The sequence below is a fragment of the Zootoca vivipara genome, chromosome 4 (assembly GCF_965207765.1).
Source record: "Zootoca vivipara chromosome 4, rZooViv2.hap1.1, whole genome shotgun sequence".
Classification (NCBI taxonomy): domain Eukaryota; kingdom Metazoa; phylum Chordata; class Lepidosauria; order Squamata; family Lacertidae; genus Zootoca; species Zootoca vivipara.
The window spans coordinates 72,264,389-72,289,626 of NC_142587.1; the positions used below are offsets into that span (position 1 = coordinate 72,264,389).

The window sequence follows — 25,238 nt, forward strand, 5'->3', positions numbered from 1 at the left end:
CCCCACTTCTTCCTTGCAGAGGAACACCTGGTCAGAGAGAGTCAAAATGGTGTCAGTCAGGCCTGTTTTCCTGTGCTGCTTCAGACATGTTTCTGTACATTCATGTACATGTTTTATGAACAATTATTATATATATATATATGACCTCAAAATTCTTATAACAAGCATAAGGGAAAATCCCTTTAAAAAAGGGATAACTTGGCAGCTATGGGGTCCCCTCCCCAAGGAGAACGTCTAGTCTGAGTGGTCCTTTTGCAGACCTAGCAGTCAGAGCAGTCCAAAGCATGTTTACTCAGAAGTAAGCCTCAAGTGTTCAACAAAGCCTATTCCAAGTAAGATTCCTGTGTGGACAGGAATGTACAATTCCTGTATGTACAGACAACGGCTTGACGCCACGTGCTCTTCTTTCTCAACAGCGGGAATGAAAGCGATTCTCTCCATCGTGGAGGCCCCCCACCCCGCTCCGGCCGGACTGTGATTTGGCAGCATTGCGTCGTCTTGCCTCCTTCCCTGCAGGCACAAAGTAGGTGCAAATGCACGCATTCATGTTGTTTGAAAGCTGACTCTGTGGGAATGGTGAGCTATTTAAATTTAAAAAAAGAGTTTGAAGCCACAGCGACCGCATTGCCTTGCGATCGCCGATCTGGTCCGCAGTGATCACTCCTCACAGCGCAGGGAGCAGCCCTGAGGCTGAGCGTTTGACTTTGTTGCCGCGCTTGCAAAGCAGCCGTGCACTAACTCCCCGCCCCGTTGCAAGCAGCAGACGAAGGGGAGACCTAAAAGCAACTCATAGGAGCTTACCCTTTAAGTGACTTAACTATCCGCGGTTCTTTAGACCAGGAAGGAGGCGGAGCGATCGTCCTGGCTTCCGGGTGAAAGACCACGGCGTATGCGCTGCTCTCGCTGGCGTACATTGCAAGCCCTAAGCATGTCTGCTTGGAAGTAAGTCCTGCTGAATTCAGTGGGGCTAGCCTTAGATACCCAGGTAAGTGGGGGAGTCAGCAGCTGTGGCTTTAAGTAGTCAGAGTCTCCCGTGCGGAGAAAAAAGCGCGAGTCTTCGGGCGCAGCTTCCCATTATGGCTGCTGCTGTCGGGTTGGCGGGTGAGCACGCACTTTGGAAAATGCGCCACTGGAGCGAGTGGGTGCCAACTTCCTCCATTGGCTTGAAATAGCCCCCCTTTTTAATTAAATGAACAGAATTTTGTACTCCGTACATAGAGTTGGAAAGGACCCCAAGAGTCCAAGACCCCAAGAGTATTTGCATTGCAGGAATCACAACTAAAGCATCTATGGCAGATGGCTATAAAGCACGCTGACTTATTTCTCTCCCCCCACCCCACCCCACCCCAAGTATAAATAAAATCAGCAGTTGAAAATATATATTATAAAAATACATATTGAAATGCATGTCAACTTTACATGTATATTTTAATTGACATCCATGAAAATGTTGCCTCCCACCAATTTGTGGATTTTTGATGGGGGGCGGGGGGGGGGCATATGGAATCTTTAATTTTCCAGTGCTTGGCCCTGTTTCTATAATAATTTTCTTCTTAGGGTATAGTCCCATGTACCTGGGAATAAGTGCAGCTGAACTTGGAGGGAGTTACTTCTGACCACATACGCAAAGGACTGCATTTTTAGTTTTGAGCAGAAATGTGGAGGATTGCACCATGTGTATATGTTCTGTCTGGCACCTGTGCTGAAAGTCTTGAAAGAAAGCAGTGGATTAATGCACTGAGGGATGAATTTGTGTTTGTGTTGGTGGTGGTGTTTTTGGCAATTGCTACAGTAACTTAGTGGGACGCAGGTGGCGCTGTGGGTTAAACCACAGAGCCTAGGGCTTGCTGATCAGAAGTTCCAATCCCTGTAACGGGATGAGCTCCCGTTGCTCGGTCCCAGCTCCTGCCAACCTAGCAGTTCGAAAGCACGTCATAGTGCAAGTAGATAAATACCGTAGGTACTGCTACAGCGGAAAGGTAAACGCAGTTTTCATGTGCTGCTCTGGTTCACCAGAAGCGGCTTAGTCATGCTGGCCACATGACCTGGAAGCTGTACGCCGGCTCCCTCGGCCAGTAAAGCGAGATGAGCGCCGCAACCCCAGAGTCGTCCGCGCCTGGATCTAATGGTCAGGGGTCCCTTTACCTTTTTACAATAACTTAAATCCTCCTCTTATTTCTCTTTAAAACAGCAGTCAGAACTCAAGAACCCACAACAGAAGTTTTTGTTTTTTAAAAATATGAAGGGCCTGAGTTGATTGTGTGGCTGCTGAAAATCCAGGCACAATGGTGCTCCAGACAGCAAAACCAAGAAGACTTCTAACAATTAGCTACCTTCTGAGGAGACATCTTGCAACCAGAAGCAGCCCCATAAAGCATGCTTCGTTTTCAGAAGTCTTGCAATTAAATGAAAAACAGTTTACTGGAGTTGCGTTCCCTCTCCAAGAAATGGCAAGATACATGGCCTCTAGCGTGGACACGTCATCCTTCCAGATTTTCAATCCTAACCACAATGAAATCAAAGATGCAGAGGCATTTTTCATTTCAACACAGTGGCACCCCATTGATTATTTCACTTCGGCTGTCCGAATGGATCACGCTCCACAATTGTCACAGCCTGAGGTGAGGTCAATGAAATGCAAATTTTATCCTTAGGAGCAACTCCAGTTGCCATGTGAGTGCTTATGGGAAAAGAAGAATAAATTGAATTGTTTGAAATGTCATGGGGTGGGGTGGGGGAGAAAGGAAGGGGAGTTGCTAAAGCTATGGGTTGTATAAACCTACTTTGCTTTGATTGCAGAATATGGCCTTGAATTCAGCTGTTAAAGCAGAATTTCTGGTCCTTATGATGGAGAATTTCGTACATGCAGCTGTTTGCCCAAACCAGCAAGTTTGCAGTGGCAATGATGTTAATAATAATAATAATAATAATAATAATAATATATGCTGCCCATCTGACTGGGTTGCCCCAGCCACACTGGGCAGCTTCCAACAAAATATAACTGATAACTGCCATGCTAGGTCACTATGTGTGGGGAATTAGTATATTTTAAATGAGGTGTTGATGTTTTTGTAAAAGGTAAAATGGTAAATGACCCCTGGACAGTTAAGTCCATTTGAATTTGACTATGGGGTGTGACACTGATTTTTCTGTAACAAAACCTGAAGACAGATAGGTTGGTCTGACGTAGTTGAAACAAAAATAATAAAAGTTGAAACAAAGTTGAAACAAAAAATAAATAAAAAAATCATTCCAATAGCACCTTAGAGACCAACTAAGTTTGTCATAGGTATGAGCTTTCGTGTGCATGCACACTCCCCCCCCCCCCGAAAACCTGAAGAGAAAGCTCTACTCAGGGGCACAAGCTGTGGTCAGGTGTAGACTGTGCCAGTGTTTCTTGAGCTACATGCTTTTGGATTTAGCCTTAAAGCTAGGGGGAATTTGAGCAGCCTTCCAATTAGGGAGTTTCACTCAATACAGCGCCCTGTTCTTCCTTTTAATCCCCAGGTCCATCCTTTAGTCCCCATCCTTTTGCATTACATACATTGATCTTATTTACTCTCACTGCTTCCCCAGTGCACCTGTGCTAAGAAATGGAAAAGTACCATTTTAAAAAAGGGGGAGGGGAGAACACATCAGAATAAAAGGTGCATCCAAATATATGTAAATCATATCTGTTTAAGTAATCCTAAGCATACTTGGGAAAGTGAATACCATCAAAATCAATTAATATTCAATATTGTCCTGCTAGTTTCAGAATTCAGGAACAATCTGCAGTCCTAAGTGTATTTATTAAGAAATACATTCTGTTGACATCAGGCATTTCCTTTCAAGTAAGCATGTTTAAACTTGGTCTGTAAAGTTGACAAGCCAAATAAATGCAACTTTCATAATTTCAGCAGCAGAATTTCAGGTTGCTCTCCCGCATTATTCCTTTGTAGATGTAAACTTCTGGAAAAGTCAAGAAACCTTTCAAAGTGGCATAGTTTGAATATGCGTTCCTCATTCTAATTCTCCTAAATGGGACTGCTAAAATCTTGTCCATGGAGAACTGAGGATTCTGTAATATTTGAAAGGTCTCTTTTCCAGAAGGAACAGATAGTCTCTTTTCTTTTAGTTGTCCTCACATTTCGTAGATCTTGAGAGTTATTTAATCCAAAAGAGAATTGAGTTGTAGCAAGAAATCCATATTCTCTGGAGAAATGTATTATTTGGTGTAACTGGGCCTGTCTGTTGAACTGTGCAGCGTGCTCAGGGTAACAACAGAGAGAATAAAGACTCCTTGCTTTAATACACATCATTGGATGAGAAAGATAAATGTGAAATAACTGTAACTTCTTCCCACAGGTTTGCTTTTTAGGAAGAAGCAATGTTGGAAAATCCTCCTTAATAAAGGCTCTGTTTTCATTGTCCCCTGATGTTGAAGTCAGAGTTTCCAAAAATCCAGTAAGTAGCATTCAGAGATTTTATTACATTGACTTTGGAATTTAATTGAACCCAACTAAAAGCAGGCTCTTTCCTGGGTTGCATCTCAGAGCAGACCCATTGAAATAAATGGACTAGTCAGATACAGCCATCTGTTCTGTGACATATATTGTGACATTGTTTGTAACTGGTAGAAAAGATCCAGTTTGGAAGGAGAGAACCGAGAAGGGTATGTACTCAGAGCTTTCATGTCTCCCCTAGCACAGTGAGTTTGAAATTAGTATTTCTATACCGGAAATGCGGTTGCTGTCCCAGATGCTCTTGGATCTCTACTCCCTTGTTGGATGACCAGGTGTTGAGAAATTGTGCTATAAACCCTGTATGAACAGCAATCTTCCACAGCCATCCGATGATACTTACATATGCTTTCATGTCAGGGACTGGCTAGATGAGGAACAGGGACATTTCATCATCTTAACTGAGAAACCACCCCCGTTTTCCTTTGGAACAGTTGAAACAAACAACTAAACAACCCTAACCCTCCCATTTTTTCCGCTCCAGGGCCACACTAAGAAACTGCATTTCTTCAAAGTGGGGAATTTATTTACTTTGGTGGATATGCCAGGCTATGGTTACAGATCACCCACAGATTTTGCAGAGATGGTGGAGCCTTATTTAAATCACCGTGCAAAGTAAGATAACAGCTTGAAATTTCACTTCAGTCTTTTCCACAGAATGTGGGGAAATAATTTCGGTTAAGCAATATTATTTTAAAAACATCCCATTTTATAACAAAATGGGGAAGTGTCTTAGAATAACTAAGGCATGTGAAATAGCTTTTAGATGCAGCGTCTATTTAAACTTGAGCCAGTCACAGTAATTGTAAATATTATTTTAACATAGTCTTGCACCATTCTTTATAGCAGTGGTGGGGAACCTCTGGCCTTCACGTCTAATCAGGCCCACTGAGCCTTCCCATTTGGCCCATGAGGCTGTTTTATATGCATCAGGTGTAGGGCAGGTAAACCTCCAGCTTGGCCAAATGCACCGCTGATTGGAAGCACTTGCAAAAGTTTCCACAAAACCCTGTGCAAAAAGAGGTCACCCAAAATTGTTGTGATGCCTACTGATTGCCTGCTTTATAGCATAGGATGTATTGGAGTCCATACAAATGACCAAACTGCCCCAGAATAAGCTCATTCACCCAACGATAGTGTGGTCATCTGTATCATCCCAGCAGGTAGAAAAGGATGACCAAATTGTTGCCTGTATAATGGTTTCCTGGGCTAGATTTAGGATTTGCAGATAAAGAATATATATTGCTGCAAAGCACAGTTGTGAGCTGTGGTTTTATATTTTCTAGTCTGAAACGGACATTCTTATTAGTGGACGGCCTGGTCGGAATTCAGGAAATGGACAAAGTTGCTATAGAAATGTTGGAAGAATTTGGGATCCCATACGTTGTGAGTTGTGATTTTTGTTTAAAAATAAAGGCAGTGAGCAGTCAATATATTGAACTAGCAGGACTAAAAAGGCATGTAGCAGAAATGAGGAAGTATTCATTGCCATGTAAGCAGACTTTTGCAAGTGAAATGGGGCTCCTCTTCTTTTTTCCTCTTTCCTGTAGCCCCATGTGAAACTCCTCCAATCTGCTCATCAGGGTCCCCAATTCAAGTTTTAGGCATGTTTGGAGGCTCTAGGAGGAAGGAAAGGAAGAGGAAGTCATTAGTGCAGGTGCATGGACAAACATGGATGTCATTCACCATTCCGCCAAAGTTATACCTTTGTCCAGTTAACATTAGTGTCCTTTTTGTTTGTTTGTTTGTTATTATCAGTTGAATAATTGTTTTAAAAATGACTTGCAAGTAGAAACTATTAGACTTGACTAGGAGATTTTAAAAGCCTGTGATGAAAAAATAATAACACGGGCAAGGTTTTTAGGAATTATGAACATAGGTGATTAAAAACTAAAGCAACTTTATCGTGTACTGAAGGTATGCTATTAACACCCCAAGTTTCACTATGTGTGCATTGATATTTGTTAGAATCCTAGATTCCTAGCTTTTATTTCAATACTGTATACTGTTTTAGCTTTTATGTTTGTGAATTTGAAAATATAAAGGTTTCCAACCTTGCCCTCAGTCCTAACCAGGTTGCTTAGCCCTAACATAGATCCTCTGGATCCAACATAAAATAGTAATCCAAAACATTATACTGGAAGATTAACAAGATATGGAGATCTCTGTTTACCTTCAGAAATGAAATATATTTGTCTTGTAGATTTAGAAATTGAAAGAAGGCTTATAAATATTGAAATTAATAAATATACAGTACTAAGTTATTGGTCTGATCCATTGACTCTTAAAACGTTCCCACTAAGCCTCATCCTTTTCTTTTTATTAAGGAAAATATGAAAACCTGGTTTTTCCCCTTGCACAGAAGTCTCCATAAGTATAAAACTGGAGTGAGGAAAAGTTGGAAGAGAACAAAATACACAATTTGGGTTCTTTAAAATTGTTTTGTAGAGTAAAAAGATGCATCAACAATGTTAGCATACTTACCTAAGCTGAGAGCTAAATTTGAAAGACTTTACCAAGAATTCAAGACTTCTTTAAGAGTTGCTCTACAATGTTTAAAATATTGGGTGTGTGTTGTTGTTTTTGCAGATTGTATTAACTAAAATTGACAAAGCATCAAAAGGAAGGATGACAAGGAATGTGATAGAGATTCAAGACTTTGTTAACAAAAAGACACAAGTGTGCTTTCCTCAACTCTTTCCTGTCAGGTAAAACTTGAAAAGGGGTTCTTACCCAGTCAGAAATAGAACTGCACATGTAATGCAAATGCTCCACTCTCATCAAATAACATTTTCTTGTTGTTTCTACAGTTCTTTGTACTGCTTTGGAATCCATATGCTGAGATGCTTTATAGCACACGTTACTGGAAATCTTCCCCTATCCACTTGATGATACTTCATTCCCAAATCTTAATGACTCGTCTTCACTATTCTTCCAATAAAAGAGACAAGATTTATTGCTCTGTACACTTCTCTTTTTCCCAAGTTTTGTGAATAATTTGTGTATAATAAATGCTATTTAAGTTATTTATACAGCTTCAGCTAATTATGTCACAGTGTACATATTTTCTCACTCTTGACTGATTGAACCAGAGCTTTAGCACCAAAGGTCTACGCTTAGAAGCAATATGTGTTTCTCTTTAGTCCAGATAGAGAAACTTAATGAGAGCATATAATGGAATCCTAACCGGCATGGATCAGCTCACAACTGAGTGCAAGTTCCACTCTGCAGTTGATCGCCAACACTGTTCAAGCATTTATGTGGCTTTATCTCGCCACATATTAAATGGCCCAGCTGCCACTGCATTTTAATTAAGTCACAGATTTATTATAATCTTAATAAAAAAAATTCCTTCAGTAGCACCTTAAAGACCAACTAAGTTTATGGCTGCTGATGGCTGCAATTAGTCCTGGGCTGAGATGGCTGTTAATGGCTGCTGATGGCTGCAATTAGTCCTGGGCTGAGGTGCACCAGGACTAATTGCAGCCATCAGCAGTCATTAACAGCCATCTACAGGTTTACCACTCCCATCAGCCCATCACCCATTCCCACCCACCCCCACCACCCTCTGTATATATATATATAGGGTCTGACACTTCTGTTTCTAGTGTATCTGAAGAAGTGTGCATGCACACGAAAGCTCATACCAAAATAAAAACTTAGGTGGTCTTTAAGGAATTTTTTTATTTTGCTTCGACTCAGACCAACACGGCTACCTACCTGTAACTAGAATTATAATCTTAAATTGACCGGACTAGTGTCCCCTTCATGAAGTCTTACCCTCAATTAGCAAGTATTTTGATACATCATTATGCAGGAGGCAGGGAAATGAGCCCAAAGTGGCATAAATATTTGCATAAAAAATTAAGAAGCAAAGTGGCTGCTCCCCAGTTACTTGTGAGAAATGTTTACATAAATCACCTTACTTTTGCTATGCTGATTTAGCCCCAGTAGTGGGGCAAGGCACCATTCCCTCTGCTTGAGCTTAATAAGAGACTGAGGTCTGAGCGCATATCTCTCTCACACTATAGCAAACTGATGTCAATAAATGCTTGATGCACATGGGTTGGCTGCTAGCTGGCAAGCAGCATCCTGGAATGAAAACAGTAAGGAGCTGCTGTTGCATTGGAGACATGCCTCAGGACCATCCGTTATAAGAATTTTAAGGTCCTATAAAAATAAATAAATCATAACTGTATATATAAACAACATGTCTGAAACCCCACAGATTAGGTCCTGAACAAATTGACCTTAAATATTTCTCTGCAAGGTCAAAGTGGGAAACCTCCCCATTGTCTCTTTCCTCACAAATCCTGTCTTAAGGGAACATTCAAGATATGAACAGGGTGTGAGCCTGTGACCTAGATTCAGGAATCAAGTAGTTATAATAACAAAAGAGTGACCAAAACCCAGATAATGCAATCGGGTAACTTGCCAGACAGGAGCTAAACAACGCACTCGGATTTCTGTTGTAGACCGCCTTTTCTGTGATGTATGTGTGCAGTTTCTGGGGGTGGTCTTGGACTCCACGGCGGGCAATTTAAAATGTCTATATAAGGGCTTGCACGCACGGCTCTGGGTCCTCCCCCCTGTGTGTGGGTAAGCACTCTGTTGAAACAGTTAATAAAGATCAGGCTTACCAGCTGCTTTGCTTCTCAATATTCTGTTTTTTCCTCCTACTGATAGAGAACCTATAAAAGGACTCTACAGTATATGGGCTCTTGGGTACCCCATAAGGGAAAAGGAGCAGTTTTTTTTTACTTATATCACAATCACTGCCTTTTTTATTCCTTCCTACTCAAAACTGTATATTCGAAAGCAAACAAGTTACAAAGACACCACAAATAACAGTCTTGTGGCACATTAAGGACTAGCAGATTTATTGTAGCATATCCGGTTTGAATACTGAACGTACTGATGAAGTGGACTCTAAACGTACTGCTGCAAACCTGTCCATCTTTAAGGTGCCACGAGGCTCCTTGTTTGCACCGTCCGTTGCTACTCACAAAGGGCGGGAATTGGTTGTTTAATATGTTTCAGCTTTATCCAATACCCTGCCCATCTTGCCCCAGAAACAAACTCCCCATGCGCTTTGAATGGGGTTATTACGGCAAATCCATTTCCAAAGAGGGCGAGGGACTTCAGTCGCTCCGACTGCGCACGCGTGCTGCCAGCTTTGTTTCCAGACAATATCCCACCCCACCCCCCAACTCCCATTTCGCGTTCCTCAGAGCTACGGAACGAAGGAACTGGAAAAGGGCAAGGTCTACAGCTTCATTAGCTCCGAGAGAGCATGCTCAAGAGTGCCCGTTGACGCGACCAATAACAACGCAGAGTTGCTTATACCGGCGGAAGCCTGGAAGGGAAGGTGGCTGCTGCCGTCATGGCGGACGAAGAAGAGGACCCTCCTGTGAGTAGGGAAGGTCGGGGTGGGAGTCTTGGCCGCGCTTGGAGAGCCTCTCCCGCTCTAGTCTCCCATGAGCGGCTGGAGGAGGCGCTTGCTGGCTTCGGGGAAAGAGGGGACGAAGCGGGCACGGGGCTGCGTGCTCTTTCAGCTCTTAAATCAAATATGGGAATCTAGCTTAGTTTACTCCTAGTTTGTAATTCTCTTGCATCCTTGTTTGGGATTTCTTTCCCCCCCCCTTTAGTTTGAAGAAGATACTGAGGAGGCTGGAGGAGGCTCAGATGGTGGACAGGGGAAAAGGAAGAGGCTGTTCTCCAAGGAATGTAAGTTGGGGCTCCACTGATCATGCTGGCTGGGGCTGATGGGATTTAGACTCCCAACAACTGAAGGGCCACAGGTTCCCCACCCCTGGTGTAGATAATACTGAGCTAAAAGATCTTACTTTGGTGTAAGGCAGCTCCCTGTGTTTCATGCTATTATAAGGTTTAACCACTTCACATTTTCCAACTTTCTAAAGGACCCCTTTCTCACCTCCATAAACCACCTTTTGAATATTGATATCACTGTTAAATTCCAGAAAGGACTGGAGGATCAATAGAAGTAGAAACCCTCTCGTGTCATTCCCAGCTTGAGACTAAGGGCTGATTCACACATTTTTGCATGCCATTTGATGCCACTTGATTCATAGATGAATATGTGAACTATTTCCATTAAAATGTATTGTGTGAAATTATGTGAGGTAGAATAAAAAGTATTTAATCTGAAATTATTATTTCATGCATACATGCTCCAACACTTGATCTTGATGTTTTCTAGAGATTAATATGTATGTGTAAACTCTCCCTCAGATTTTGATTTAGAATGCTACATCTGCATTTAGAATACATCCGTATTTGTTGACCTTGTTGCTGCATTCTTCTGTGGCTGTTAGGAAGCACACATTTCTATTCTTCTTCTTCTTCTTTGGTGATCACTCGTAGCCGAGTAAGATTGTCTTCCATAAACATGATTTTAACAATGGGTCCGTAAGTGACTGTGGAGGCCAATTCTGGATCCACACGTCCTTCCACAGTGGGGACATTGGTTTCCAGGCAGGAGTTGATGGGTGTCATGGGCTTTGAAGAAACTCGATCTCAGGACGCAAGGGGAAAACGTGCTAAGAGAAGCACACATTAGCCCAGGCATGTCCAAAGTCCCTTCCAGGGGCCAATCTGGTCTGCCGGTCGGTTTAATCCGGTCCCTGTGGCAGTTTATTTCCCGGGGTAAAATCCTAATAAAAGCTCAACCACTTCAATCCTAAAAAAAGGTCGGCCCTTTGGTCGGCCCTCACACATGTTCACTTCATCAAATCTGGCCCTCTTTGAAAAAGTTTGGACACCCCTGCATTAGCCTATCATTCCCAAGGGAAGAATGGCCTTGTGCTGAATGCCCTCAATTCGGGTTCTAAATAAATGTCATAAAGATGCCATTTTCTTGAAGACTCCCTTCAAGGGAATATCATTTTTCTGCAGTAATGCAGTATTCACACAACTACTAATTGGACAGTATCCAGTTGCATTGAAGCATACTTGGCAAAACAGTCTAAGCTTTATTAAATATAACCAGAACAGAATAGAGATCTGTTGACTAGTATTGTTCATTTGGGATCAATAATTGGACATGCAGCTTTTCACTGGAGTTACACATAATTTCTGCAGTTCTTGGCATCAAGGTTCCATTCAAAAACCACCTTATTGGGCATTGTCCTTAAAAGTATGCATAGTGCCATCAACAGGGTGACAGTGTTTTGATTTAAGAGCCCTATAGCATCCAGCCTATACTTCCAAGTGGGGAATATTTGCATCTTAAAAATTAGTTGAGAAACTTAGATGTAGGCTTCTGCTTGCTTGAACAATTTGGAAGAATATGTGTGTGCCGAGTCACACTTATTGAGAAACATAGTGAATAGGTCTTAAGTTTTCTAGAGTGCTTCCATTCCATCTCACTGTGGGCGTTTGTTCATTCTACAGTAAGATGTATGATGTATGGATTTGGAGATGACCAGAATCCTTACACAGAGTCAGTGGATATTCTTGAAGACTTGGTTATAGAATTCATCACAGAAATGGTAGGTCTTGCTTGTTTGCTTGTATGAGATTACAAATTGGGTGAAGCAGATGCTGTGGGATATGAGCTTTGCTTTTGGTGGTACTGTGTATTACTTGAAAACCAGAGAGCAGAGCCTTGAAGGGAAGATGTATATAAGGCCCACTTTAAATGAATGAATAAATGAAGAATGCTACAATCATAATGAGCGCTGTGTTTTAGTGCTGTTTACTACAATTCATTTCATGATACAGATTTCTGCAAGGGAAGAAATCCAAACATTCAAAAGAACACATGGTCAAATCCATGGTACAGGTACTGAACCTCTCTTAGAATGTATGCGACTGATCAATTCTTTCCTACCAATAGACCCACAAAGCAATGTCAATTGGACGGCAAGGTCGAGTACAGGTTGAAGATATTGTCTTCCTGATCCGTAAAGACCCACGGAAGTTTGCTCGTGTGAAAGACTTGCTAACAATGAATGAAGAATTGAAACGGGCCAGAAAGGCATTTGATGAAGCAAACTATGGATCTTAAGGCCTCATGTGATGCAGATGGGTGGTATGTGCAGAATGGTGCGTTTCATTTTCCTGACTTGTGTTGTCCTCAAGGATTCACCAAAGTGAAGTGCTTGCATTCCCCATGACAGTGTGGACAATTACAGTAGTACTTTACTAATGGGAACAAATCTCTGCAGTTTGAGGGTGGGTGGGTGATTTACCTTCTTTTCCCAAATATACCTTAAGTGGCAATTCTACAATGGCTTTTAGGTTCTGTGAAAATTGGAAAACGTGTACATAGCTCTAGGTTAGTTAATACCAACATTGTGAAAAAATATCCATCTTGCTGGTTGTACACATCACAGGAACTTACTCCAAAATGAGGTGCCTCATTCTATAAACACAGGAGTGAAAGCTACAGGCAATTATGTCAAGAGATCAGAGCTACTTGCAGTTTGGCAGTTGAGGCATATATCATAGGCAGTGTTATTTGTTTATCTGAGTAAGTGGAAGAAACACTGTATCTGTACTTTTTTTTCAGCTGAGGGAGAATGGCCCATAACAGGTGCTAACATGTTTGGATATTGCCGCTACTAGAAGACAAACTAGTGTAAGAATTGTTTTGTAAATGTTAATTCAGAGAGGGAAACTTTGTAACTGGAACAATTTTGCTTTTTAAGGGTTGTTGTTGTGTTGCTTAGTTAAGATACACATTGTATAACTGATTCAATTTATGAATTGCTTCCCATAAATGTTATTTCACAGTAAATACTAGTGATTTGGAATTCTTAATGAATATGAATAAACACTCTCACCCATGCATTTCTTGTAATGGGAGAAACCAAGATGATTCCTGTACTTTTCTGAAAGGGTATCAATACAATTTTTGAAGCTACATCAGTGGGGATCAAGGGCCAATAGGCTTGCCTCAGCTTTTGACTATGTCAGGGGTCCCCAAACTAAGGCCCGGGGGCCATATCTGGCTCAATCGCCTTCTAAATCTGGCCCGCGGACGGTCCAGGAATCAGCATGTTTTTACATGAGTAGAATGTGTCCTTTTATTTAAAACACATCTCTGGGTTATTTGTGGGGCATAGGAATTCGTTCATTTCCCCCCAAAAATATAGTCCGGCCCCCCACAAGGTCTGAGGGACAGTGGACCGGCCCCCTGCTGAAAAAGTTTGCTGACCCCTGGACTATGTTAACATGAGTTTACCCCTTTGGACACATTTGGGTAGTCGTAAGCAGGCACACCAACACAAACACCAGCACTTTTGCTTTAAAAACAAACAAACATATAAACTTAACTATGCACCGCATTAGCTAAACACAACTACCTGAGCAGAAGCTGAGTTGACAGCAGTTTCTAGTTACCAAATAGTTTTGAGGATTGGTCTGCTTCTACCTGCTTTGAGTTTAATAGCACGTAGCTGGTGTTTTTAGTTAGGCAGTACAGGTTCAGTTCTGTCCCCGCATATTCTAAGGAGTGCTAAGACTGAGAAATAGCTGATGCAAGCAAATGTTGCAGTGCAATGTTGCTCAGGTTGCATGTGCATTTCTTATTGCGCTGGTATTCTGCTTCCCACCCATCAGTCAGCATTCTGGCTACAAAGTGTGTACACAGTCCTACCATTGTACTATTTTGGATGGGTTTGTAAGACCCTACAATTTTTTCCCCTAAAGGTGTTGCATTTTCACTAGACATTCACCCTGTGGAATGAGAGTGCACTCCATGTACAAAATGTAGCAAAGCAGCTAAATGCATGCTGCTGCTTATATACAAAAGCTTAGTTTTGCTTAATAGTCTGCCACTACCGGTATTAACAACAATTAGAGTGTCAACCTTATGTAATGATAATGCTTGCAAAAAACTTCAAATCAGGAAAAAATGTTTTTGATGCATTCTGTTTAAGTAGGTAACGCCCATCGTCTCTCAACACAAACTCGGTGAACAGTTTAAATTAGTTTAATGGAACATAATGCTATAGGCCAATTACTTTAAAAATGTCATCAATATCATCTTCATTTTCTGTGGCTTTCTGTTTATGGGAAGGCTTTCTTCCAAGCCCCACAAGGTCAGAAGGATGGCCATGTGATTGCTTTTCAACACTGTAGGTAGTACCACCGTTGTCAGCATCCCAAACTGGAGACAGGGAGCTAGAGCACTGAGGAAGAGGAAGATATCTACTGCCCTTAAAATGGATAGAAGTGCCTCTTTGTATGGGAACAATGCAAGATGGTGCACTCCTTGAAACACATCTTGATTTCCTTGAGCATTTCATCTGTCTTTGTGGGTGGGAATGTGCTTTAAGTCTTTGGCTGGGTCTCACTCTGCAGCTTGAAAGCGTGAGATATTTACAGAGAGTAGCTTTAATGCAGCCAAGTTTCCGTTGCAAGCTGGAATGCAAAGATAAATTTTAGCAACTTTAACAGTGAAATTTTTGCTGTGCCTACTCAAAAGTAATCACTCTAAAGTTTAATGCCAAGTAAGCTGACAAGAGGGATTTTCTTCATTACAGCACAAGTAGATTATTTTGCATAACCAAGGATCTTTTGCACAAGCTAGTCTGCTCATCTGGAACAGCTTTGTCCATTATCAAAATCTAAAATACACTGCAGTCTTGACTGACACCATGGCCCCCAAAATATGTTTCTACTTGCCCCTTTGGTTTTATTTTAAATATCAGACTGAGGAAGAGTAACTACCACATTATGAATGTTGTTAAGTAATAAATTTACTGTCCATAGGTTGGACAGGTAAGGCACTTACAAGTATATAATTCTTTTAAAAGTTTAGGTTTGTGAGCCTGTGGGCAGGGGCTATCCAATAGGTCCAATACAAAAGGAGAAAGGAATGGGAAGTAAAGAGGAAAGTAAGCATGTTCCTCCTGTGAGTCAAGGTTTCCCACCACCTTGGTCTCACAGCTAGTGATGGAGACCACGAGTATACCTTCCTTCACTGCCACAATTCCAAGGTTTATATTCTTATAAAATTATATTCTTATAAAAACCCATTGAATAGAATAATAGTTCTAGGTAGGCATAGACTGCAAGTAGTTTAGGGGAAACCAACATAGCACACTTTGCATTATGCTTCTAACAGTGCCAAATCACAGGATGCTGTGGCAGTGATCTATCCTGCAGTTATCTGCACCTTATATCATTTCCCACCATTTATGGCAGCCTTCTCATGAACTGGGAAGGAAGATAGTAAGCACAGAATAGTCTTCTGCAATTGCTACCCCAGAAATCCAGCACTGCCATTTATACAAACCTGCAACCCTGTGTTTCCACATGCTGTAACCGCCTACTTTTCAAAAGCTTCATTCCCAAGAAAAAAGCCTCTGGCCCAAGTTTATTGCTTTTGCACCACAGAACTGTTGTTCTGAGTGTGTCACAGAGTTCTCTGAAGGTGTGTGCTTCTTGAAATTTGGAGACAAAAGATTTAAGATGCTGGGACCTCAGTGATTTAGAAGAAACCAATGTACTTCTCTTTTTTGACCCAGGAAACCTCACTGTGACTTTTGTATTCTGAAATAAAATAAAATGGAAGGACATTAGTAAAGGAGAAAAAATGTATCTTCAATGAAGAGACTCATATTTCTAAGATTACATACTGTATCCTTGACTAGAAGGAACCTGTCTAGAAAGAATATAGAAGCAAATGAATGTTAAATATTCTTTTAAGCCAATGGTTATCTTTGTCCTACATGCTGACCAGGATACCCGCTCCCCCAAATGTTTTGCTACTTTGCAAGCTCACACGGCCTTTATAATTGTGTTTCTTGAACAGTGGTTCCTTGCAATACATAACAAAAATTGTTTCTTGGCGCATCTGCTGTTTAAAGCCGTTGTTTTAAACTTCACTGGACATATGATACTGGTACAGTGTTTTCTATTTTGATGAGCAACAATTCATCTAGGCTGAATTATTATTTAGCTATTTAGCTATTTGGTTAATTACTTTTATTTGCCATTAGAGTTTTGTTAGTGTTTTGTTAGTGTTGTGTCGTTTAATGTTTTATTTTGTTTATGTGTTTTTATTTTGTATATGCATTTTAATCTAATAAAGTTAATTTTATTTTTTTTAAAAAATCAGCTAGGCTCCAGGCAGAGATCTTTCAAATTTAAAATATCATTAATAGTGAGGCTGTGAGAAATCTTGGAACTTCTGGTCAACTACAAGAATATGGTCAGCTACTGAGCCATGACCCTTCCCAGAGAAATTATTCAGATTCTAGCCGCTGAAGTTCTAAAGCTTTCAGTGCAACTGGCTTTCATTAAGCTTGCATAGCATCACTGTGTTAGTTCCTCCCATCTTCAAAAGAGGTGGACAAATTAAATTATACATATTCATGGCAAATTCCAAAACAATCAATTACCTTGCATATACTTTTGCACTGTACTGTATATATTTACAGCACTGTACAATCCAGATCCACAAGTGCACCATGTAAAAGCTACATTTATAGACAAGTGTACCCAACCATCAAGGACCTATGTTGAAAGGTGCACCTCTTGAAGCATGGCAGAAAGTCGCACAGTAATATTTTCTGCCCAGAAGAGAAAAAAATGAGCACACAGAAACATAGTATATTAAAGACAGACAAACACAGAATGAAAAAAACAAACCTCCCGTGGTGCAGGGTTAGGGAACCTGCATAAGCTCTTGACATCAAACGCAAACTCCTTCCCAAGATCTGAAAGAAAGGGCACAGCTGCCATGTCATAACAGAAAAAAGAGCTTGGCTATGATCCTAAGCAGAGTTATTCGTAACAAAATTATTCTTCAATCAGTGGATCTTAATTTATATTCTAAGCATTTTACTGAGGTTAAGTCTAGGGAATATCAGAGGTCTTCCACAATACAGTCGTCAGCTATTTCCAGAGCATCTTGGGGCATGAGGCCCATGCAATCAGCACAACGGACTGGTTGCCAGTTCATTTCCAGGCCAAAATGTTACTGTTTAAAGCGCTAAATGACTTAGGCACTGAATACCTTCCTTACAGACCCGCTTGGCTGCTAAGATCAGCAGAAGGTGCCCTCTTGGTTGTTCCACCACCCTCAGAAGCTCAGGGGAGAGGGCAGCCCAGGAGAGGGAATTTGTGGAACTTTCTTCCCAGAGGTGTGTCTGGTGCCTTCATTATACAGCTTTCGGATGATGCTGAAGATGCACCTCTTTACCCTGCTACCTTTGACACTTGAGATGCATATTTTTAAGGACTCCCCTTATTTCTGTAATTTTAAGTTGTTTTAAACTTTTTAATATTGTGTAATAATGTGTTTTAATCTTAATTAAGATGAAGTGTGGGTAATTTGTAACAACAAATTAAGAAGACACCTCCCATGCAACTCAATGCAAGTTTTAGAGCACAGTAAGTTGCATATTGTGCTATACTACAGACATGAGGATGGCCAATCCCCAATGAGACCAACTTGGCTTCCCATCCTTCATCTCTCCCTCACTGGCCACCTTGTTGCTCAGCAGCACCTGACCAAGATGCCCACATAATACAGTACTCATTCCATACTCATAAGAAATCAAACTCTTAGTGTAGCAACACACACTTCGGAAATCCTGTCTATTGTCATCAGAAACCTTCACTGTACTTCTTTTGGCACCTGACTAAAAATGATTTTCTTTAGGCAATCCAATCCAGACATGTAGAAGCTGTCATGTGTTTTAATCTTGTTTTAGCATATTGTTGATTTTAAACATTAAAAAAAGTTTTTAATTTTTAACCAATAATGTTTTCTCTCTTTTTTGTCAACCGCATGGAAGTTTTATTAAAAGCAAGCAGTGTATTAAATGTTGTGAAATAAATATAAATAAATAAATAAGGAGACCATTGTCTCTTACCTTGGTTAGTTCTTTTTATCAGAATTGGCTTCCCAATATCAATGGTCTTCTGAGCGTTCATAACCTTCTTTCTTACTTTTGTAGGCACAGCTGCACTCAAAGCGTGAGACTGAGATACAGCTTTGCTTCCTGGGAAAAGTCTAGTCATCCATCCAGGTCCAGCCTTTTTCATTACAAATGTTTTGTTGGACATTTTCTTTTCAATCTCTGAATAAGTGGTCCCCAGAAATTCATATATATCAGAAGGAAAGTCAAATCCTTTAATGTAAGGCCTTGGATGAGTCTCTGAAACTTCCCGAAGCAATTCAAATAGCCTGATATATAGAGAAGTGAGGCTTTTTAACACACCTCTATAAATGATCCTATGGCAAAGATGATGAGATGAAAACACTTATATCCGTTACACAGCACCTGCTTTCCACATCTGGAATTTGTGTAAATTCCCTTCAACGAAATGGACAGCAGTCTAAGGACTAAATGACCCCCGTTAGCTGCACCTCCGCCACCATGGAAAAGACCATTAACCTGCCCCTGCTTCGATTTAAATACCACTTACGTTGCCTGTTTGCTCTTTATCAAACTGTACTCCCTCGTCTACCATTTGTTTTACCTCCTTCCTTAGTTTCTCTTTCAATGTGTAAACCTAAGGGCAGTGCCTCTGCCTTGTTTCAGGGTATGTGTAGCACTTGCCACCAGCCCTATGCACTGCAAGGAGGAATCTACCTTAACCTAATCAAAGGCAGAGGTGGACAGAGGAACCAGGGAAATGTTTGAGGTCACAGATACTACACTGTTTGCTTTATCAATGGTTTACAAGCAAAATGCTGCTTCTCCCATTTCAACCCCACAACCCTAGTATTATTGGATTATATTTGCTCTGGAAAATTTTACTTGTTTAGAAGAAAGCTGGTCAGGTCAGTTAACGGGAACACACTGTTTTGCCAAATGCAAGGTGGTTCTTTTAAAATACATTCAGAAGCAGTACAAAACACGAGTGGGTGAGGAGAGGAAGATTTGGTTCCTAAACAGCAAGCAATATATACATAGCAGGCATGCACTTCTATCTGGTACTTGGAAGCCTTCAAGAAGTGGCAAAGTGACTCCCCCAGGTAGCCTTAGATTGCATGGCCCTGTGGCCGATCAGTCCGTGCACAAGCTTCTAAATAACTCTGCCCAAACCATCTGCTTTTATAGCCACCTCCTCCCAATGCCTCACTTTCCAGTAACAAATTTCCAACATTAAAGAAGGTCCCCAGCACTAACCTCCCTAACTAGTTAAGGCAGCTGTTTTTTTGGGGGGGGGGGGCTTCACCACCTCCCAACTGATTAGGACACCAGAGAAGGTTCTCACACCTTCAAAAACTTAACAGCTGCCAGGGAGGGGGAAGGAACAGAGGCAGGAAGGGTAACCATGTTAGAATCACTACGGTACCTCCTCAATATACAATTGGTCTTCCAGTTGGATTCCCCATACACACACCTTCGCAATCATTACTGAAGTGTTGTTAGTACTACAGAAATTGTACATCTGTTCTAGGTCCTTCCATATGCAATAGGGAAGTAATGGGAAGGGTGTGCACTGCTGGTGTTAGCAGGGACAATGCTCTGCTAAAAACATTGAAGTGAACAAGCGGAAGTGAAAGAATTAAAATGTTTTACAGGTATACATACCATAATCGGCTCAGCAACCCCAAAACCACAGTATTCAACAATATGTACTCTTGCAAACACAGATGCTTAAGGGACAAACTGATGAGCAAAATTGATTAAGGTTGGATAACAACTAAGGTTGGACAGCTAACAAAAGAGGCTAGAAACCCAAATTACACACACTTTCAATCCTACACACATATTCCTGCATGTTCCTTTCAATCAAATATACTTAGGACTGAACTTATTGAACACTTTATGCATGAACACACAGTGGAACTCAGTGAGTAGTGAGCCTTAAGATTTTTTTAAAAAAACTGAGGATTATATGCTGCTTTGGAGGCATATACTCAATAAAAAAAATCAATAAAATCAATCATAGAATTGTAGAGTTGTAAGGGAGCATGACCTAGTTCAGGCATAGGCAACCTCGGCCCTCCAGATGTTTTGGGACTACAACTCCCATCATCCCTAGCTAACAGGGCTAGTGGTCAGGGATGATGAGAATTGTAGTCTCAAAACATCTGGAGGGCCGAGGTTGCCTATGCCTGATCTAGTCCAACCCTCTGCAATGCAGAAATCTTTTGCCCAGTGTGGGTCTCAAACCTACAACCCTGAGATTTAGAGTCTTGTGCTCTACCAACATGCTGAAGATGAATCACAAAGGACTGCTTCACCACAAAATACATAACAAAATGACTTCTTAACAGAAGCAAATGAAATGTCGTCAAATCTGTTTTCCCTAACAAATCTGTGGTATATCCTGTGACATTCTGCACCACTAAATGAAATTGCAAGAACCTCCAAATTAGATTCCAAACTGTTTCAGAAGGATACAGAAAAGCTGTGCAACAACATTCAAGCAGACGCAGCAACAGCTTGCACCCACCCAAGATCTTGACTAATATCACTTCTATCACAGGTTGACTGGGAATCAAGGCCTCTTCTGGATTTTCTGGTTTCTGGTTTCTATTGAAAATAAAGAGACAAGAAGAAGATTGTGTGGTTAAGTGTTGGCACCCCGCAATATTTAATGCTGGTATGTCTAGGCCTCACAGCAGGGGTCGGCAGCCTAAGACCCATGGGCCACAAGCGGCCCACGGGGGTCGTTTAACCAGCCCACAAGCCGCCCCCGAACCGGGCCACCCAACTGGGGAGTCCCTGTGTGCTGTGCTAAACCAGCACAGAGCCTCGCTACCGCGGCACCGGAAATCGCGTCTGTGCAGATGCCAGAAATTGTGGGCACGCGTGCTCATGCTCCAGCCCACGGAGGGATCTCCATTGGAGTGAACCAGCCCAGGCGAGGTAAACCTTGCCGACCCCTGCCTCACAGAATCCTATACTAACTGGTTTACAAGCAGAATGCTTTGCCATGAGCTGCTTCTATAATCTTGCAACTTGATATCTTGTGCTGGGCTTGATATATTGTGTTGGGAGTAGGTCTCATTGAATTCACTAGGACTTTCTTTTGAACTAGGACTTACTTTTTTGGTTATGACTGTGCTGTTGGTTACATAAAAAGGACAAGGCAAGGCATGGTACCTTCTGTTGGACTGACTTCAATTAATACAAGTTTTTGAATTACAAAGATCTGTTCATTCTATATTGAAAAGTTCAGACTAGATTCAAAGCTTCTACTGTTTTCCACTAGCATAGATTGATCCAACAAGACACTCTGTTGCCCAATAAGTGTTTGAATTTCAGCTGGTTTGAATCCCATAGTTTCCAGCAGGTTTAAAATATGCTGACGTACTTTCCTGAATAACCAAGTAAATCTAAACTAGAGAAGTGAGATGTTCTGGCTTATGCCACTTACGTGGGGCCCAGAAGAATAAGGTATTGAATTGGCTTCTTCAGATTCATTCTGTTTAAACGCTTCAAGCACTGTTCTACCTGAAAGGGAAAGAGGGAAAGAAGAAATTTTGACTTGATTCATGGTAGTAAGCATGTAGAATTATATGAAGAACAATCTGTCATAGCATGTGTATTCTCCTTGAATTAAACTATGGAAAAGGCTTTTTATGAGGTACAGTAAAAGAACTGGGAACATGGAACTGCATGTACAGTCTCCTTGCGAGTAATGGCACATTAATAAAACTATATTGCTCCAGGAGGCATTTATGAGAAAAGTTCTCAGGGATGACTCACATCCTGGCCATCACCTATTTTATCTTTTACCCTCGGGCAGGAGATATAGAAGTATAACCAGCTGTACAAACAAGCTAAAAAACAGCTTCTATTTGTGGGCTGTTAAACGAAAAATAACATGTGTGGTGTGTTGTTCGATAAGCACATAGAGTGGAATGATATTGAGTATTTGGGTTGGCAGGGAGGGAGGCTCGTTTAATTTCATTGTACACAGGTTGTACAATGACAATAAAGGTATTATTATTATTATTATTATTATTATTATTATTATTACAGCCCCATTTTCAATGAGTGCAGCAGCAAACACAGCTGTTACCCCTTTTTATAATAATTTTTGGGGACACGGACACACACACACACACAAAAAGACAAAATATAAAACAGCCATCAGACCACCACATACAAAATGGAAGCAGTGGATTTCTATGGACGACTGCATTCCAAATAATTCCTTAAGCACCCCCAGTCTAAATATATTTCCGGACAACTCCCAACCTTACCTGCTTGAGGGACCGAAATGACCTATGGTGACTCAACTGATAGTGAAAACTATACATGATTGAATGCAGCAGGGTCTGTTCTGCAACCATGGCTTTGTCTTTCAGAAGGACGTCCACAGCATGACACCCCTTCAGAACAGCGGAAAGGCTTTTCACTGGAAAAGGCAAACAAATATGTATATATGAAACTGTGTACTTTAAAGTCCTAAACCGTTCAGAACTCCCAAGAGATTGCTAACTTAGCTCTAGCAAGTGCATATGCTGGAGGAGAATCTTGAGAGTCCCATGGACTGCAAGAAGATCAAACCTATCCATTCTGAAGGAAATCAGCCCTGAGTGCTCATGGAAGGACAGATCCTGAAGCTGAGGCTCCAATACTTTGGCCACCTCATGAGAAGAGAAGACTCCCTGTAAAAGACCCTGATGTTGGGAAAGATGAAGGGCACAAGGAGAAGGGGACGACAGAGGACGAGATGGTTGGACAGTGTTCTTGAAGCCACCAACATGAGTCTGACCAAACTGCGGGAGGCAGTGGAAGACAGGAGTGCCTGGCGTGCTATGGTCCATGGGGTCACGAAGAGTCGGACACGACTAAACGACTAAAGAACAACAACAAATATTTTCCCCTTTGCCGATTTGAGCATGGAAATTAATACATCAGTTTCAAGCACTATTTTTACTCGAATCAATTTACAGAACTTAAAGTCCAATTAGCAACTCTGTTGTACATCACTGCAAGATGCTATAAATAATAATTTAATGGTATAAATAATAAAATTATTATTATTATTCTGCACAGACCACCATCCCAGTCTCTGAAATTGTCATCAACACCCTAGGCCCACAAAACCAATGGGCCTCCTATCATGAGCCTTGTGAAGACAGCATAGCAGGAAGGAGTTACAGTATTTCAACTGCTTGCACTCCAATTGTGAAACCTCACTGAAAAACTAGTGTCCAGAGGTTGTGGTTCTTTATTGGGGGTAATGAAGCCAACCATGCAGTTTCTGGAGTTTATTCAAAAGTAGTACTGTATTGCATTGATATCTAAGTACTGTATTGCATTGATATCTAAGCAGCTCAATGTGGAATACACACTTCTACCCATTTCATCCTCACAACAACCCTGTGAACTAGGTTAACCTAAGAGAGAATGACAGGCCCAAGGTCACCCAGTGAGCTTTATACCTGAGTGGCCATTTGTATCCTAGTCTCCCAGGTCCTACAGCACTCTAACCACCACACCACACCACCATTATCCAGGTTACTTGTGCTATCAACTCACTTTCACCATTTAAGTTTCTGTATCATGTTTCCTCAAATTACAGTAGAACAAAAGACAGAACTCTCCTCCCCACATATCCATGCATAACTTGTGTAATAGCATACCCACTTTTAACAACATACCAGACATGGCAAAAAGCAGGAAAGAGGTAACTTTTAGCTTAATCCTATGCATGTTTACTCAAAAAGAAGGTCCTAGTATAGCAGAATTTGCTTCTGAGGAAGTGGAATAGGACCGTAAATTGAGTTTCCAATCCTGATCTATTAGGATCAACTTAGGTTGATAGCTCAGCCCTTAAAGCATGAGACTCCTAGGGTCCTGAGTTCGAGCCCCATGCTGGTCAAGAGAGTCCTGCATTGCATGGGGTTGGACTAGATGACCCTCGTGGTACCTTTCAACTCTACAATTCAATTATTAATTTCCACGAGCCTATTCAACTCAACGGGAAAGCACTGACTTCAGTTAAGCACAGGACTGCACCTTAATCTTTACCCCATGTGTGCAATTGGAGCATGCAAGGACCCTGTCACTACCAAAAACAAAACAAAACCCACGAATGTGAACTAATGGATGTTAACTAATTTGATCTTCCTCTCACTGGAATGATTGAAACAAAAGACCCCCAAGAAGCAAAATTCAGCCAAAGCTATGCTTTTTAAAAAGAGGTGAGCAAGGCACGTGTTTAACTTCCACCTATTGAAACCAAAAAGGGGCACACTTTCATGCGAGCTAAGCTCTACCGAGAAGAACCACATTCTCTGAGCATAAGTAGGTCCGCCGCCCCCCCCCCCGCCTCACCTGACGAGTGCTGCGCCGCCACGGCGACCGTCGCGCTGCACGCGGGCCACGGCACCTCCAAGCGATTCCACACCGCCTCGCTCGCTCTGGGCGCCGCCATCTTGTCCGGGAGGTGGAGCTGGACTAAACCAAATCCCAGGCAGGCGGCGAGGCAAAGCTATTTGCAAGGTCGTGGCTGAGCGGGGGGAGGCGCGCCGGGAAAAGCGCGCCAACCGTGAGGCTTTGCCCGGCGGGTGGTTTGCGAAGACAGGAGCTGTTTGGTGACCAGGAAGAGGACAGAGGGCGCTTGTAAGGCTGCAGGCGTCGACACGCGTCGACTGATTCACACGTTCCCCCTCATCCAGCACCCGTGGCCAGCCTATGAGAGACCCGAAAGCAGGCCATCAGGTTTTAGGCATTTGGTTAAAGAGCAGGATGCTGAACCAGATGCGCCTTTAATCTGATCGAGCAGAGCTTTTCTTTTGTTCGTAAAAGGGCCTTAAGCAGCACCGCCTTAGCCAGA

At 41.7% G+C, this 25,238-nt stretch overlaps 3 protein-coding genes and 1 long non-coding RNA gene across 6 annotated transcripts in view; 3 read left to right on the forward strand and 1 right to left on the reverse strand.

The window, feature by feature from the left end:
• Positions 1-858: 858 nt before the first annotated feature.
• GTPBP8 (GTP binding protein 8) lies at positions 859-7,528 on the forward strand. Its single transcript, XM_035115038.3, has 7 exons — positions 859-985; positions 2,192-2,621; positions 4,348-4,446; positions 4,987-5,117; positions 5,789-5,888; positions 7,092-7,210; positions 7,313-7,528. Exons 2-7 carry the CDS (start codon positions 2,286-2,288, stop codon positions 7,389-7,391), a joined length of 864 nt encoding a protein of 287 aa, XP_034970929.1. The 5' UTR covers positions 859-985; positions 2,192-2,285; the 3' UTR covers positions 7,392-7,528.
• Positions 7,529-9,840: 2,312 nt separating this feature from the next.
• Positions 9,841-18,354, forward strand: LOC118084913 (transcription initiation factor TFIID subunit 13). Of its 3 annotated transcripts, XM_035115036.3 has the most exons (5): positions 9,841-9,912; positions 10,151-10,229; positions 11,916-12,013; positions 12,361-12,569; positions 17,505-18,354. In XM_035115036.3, the coding sequence occupies exons 1-4, from the start codon at positions 9,886-9,888 to the stop codon at positions 12,529-12,531; spliced, it is 375 nt and encodes a 124-aa protein (XP_034970927.1). In that variant the 5' UTR covers positions 9,841-9,885; the 3' UTR covers positions 12,532-12,569; positions 17,505-18,354. The 3 variants fall into 3 exon arrangements, with proteins under 3 accessions (XP_034970927.1, XP_088524910.1, XP_034970926.1); XM_088668784.1 differs by lacking the exon at positions 12,361-12,569; XM_035115035.3 differs by lacking the exon at positions 17,505-18,354 and having other exon boundaries at positions 12,361-13,339.
• Positions 14,384-25,078, reverse strand: RMP64 (ribonuclease MRP subunit p64). The gene is made up of 9 exons (XM_035115032.3): positions 24,737-25,078; positions 22,654-22,808; positions 21,822-21,898; positions 20,843-20,974; positions 20,027-20,104; positions 18,356-18,717; positions 17,127-17,194; positions 15,769-16,025; positions 14,384-14,891 (listed from the first exon to the last, which is right to left on the reverse strand). The coding sequence occupies exons 1-9, from the start codon at positions 24,834-24,836 to the stop codon at positions 14,477-14,479; spliced, it is 1,644 nt and encodes a 547-aa protein (XP_034970923.3). The 5' UTR covers positions 24,837-25,078; the 3' UTR covers positions 14,384-14,476.
• LOC148685999 (uncharacterized) overlaps positions 24,874-25,238 on the forward strand; it is a 42,763-nt gene continuing 42,398 nt past the window's right edge. The window contains exon 1 of the long non-coding RNA XR_015949791.1: positions 24,874-25,024. This is a non-coding gene — a long non-coding RNA (uncharacterized LOC148685999). The remainder of the gene's footprint in view (positions 25,025-25,238) is intronic.

Excerpts from the sequence above, each read along its gene's own strand:
- GTPBP8 (XM_035115038.3), top strand. The coding sequence starts at position 2,286 with ATGGTGCTCCAGACAGCAAAACCAAGAAGACTTCTAACAATTAGCTAC. Across the intron at positions 5,118-5,788 it reads TATTTAAATCACCGTGCAAA|TCTGAAACGGACATTCTTAT; the intron begins GTAAGATAACAG and ends TATATTTTCTAG. Across the intron at positions 5,889-7,091 it reads AATTTGGGATCCCATACGTT|ATTGTATTAACTAAAATTGA; the intron begins GTGAGTTGTGAT and ends TTGTTTTTGCAG.
- LOC118084913 (XM_035115036.3), top strand. The coding sequence starts at position 9,886 with ATGGCGGACGAAGAAGAGGACCCTCCT. Across the intron at positions 9,913-10,150 it reads ACGAAGAAGAGGACCCTCCT|TTTGAAGAAGATACTGAGGA; the intron begins GTGAGTAGGGAA and ends CCCCCCCTTTAG. Across the intron at positions 10,230-11,915 it reads GAGGCTGTTCTCCAAGGAAT|TAAGATGTATGATGTATGGA; the intron begins GTAAGTTGGGGC and ends TTCATTCTACAG.
- RMP64 (XM_035115032.3), bottom strand. The coding sequence starts at position 24,836 with ATGGCGGCGCCCAGAGCGAGCGAGGCGGTGTGGAATCGCTTGGAGGTG. Across the intron at positions 22,809-24,736 it reads GGCGGCGCAGCACTCGTCAG|TGAAAAGCCTTTCCGCTGTT; the intron begins GTGAGGCGGGGG and ends TGCCTTTTCCAG. Across the intron at positions 21,899-22,653 it reads CATTTCGGTCCCTCAAGCAG|GTAGAACAGTGCTTGAAGCG; the intron begins GTAAGGTTGGGA and ends TTTCCCTTTCAG.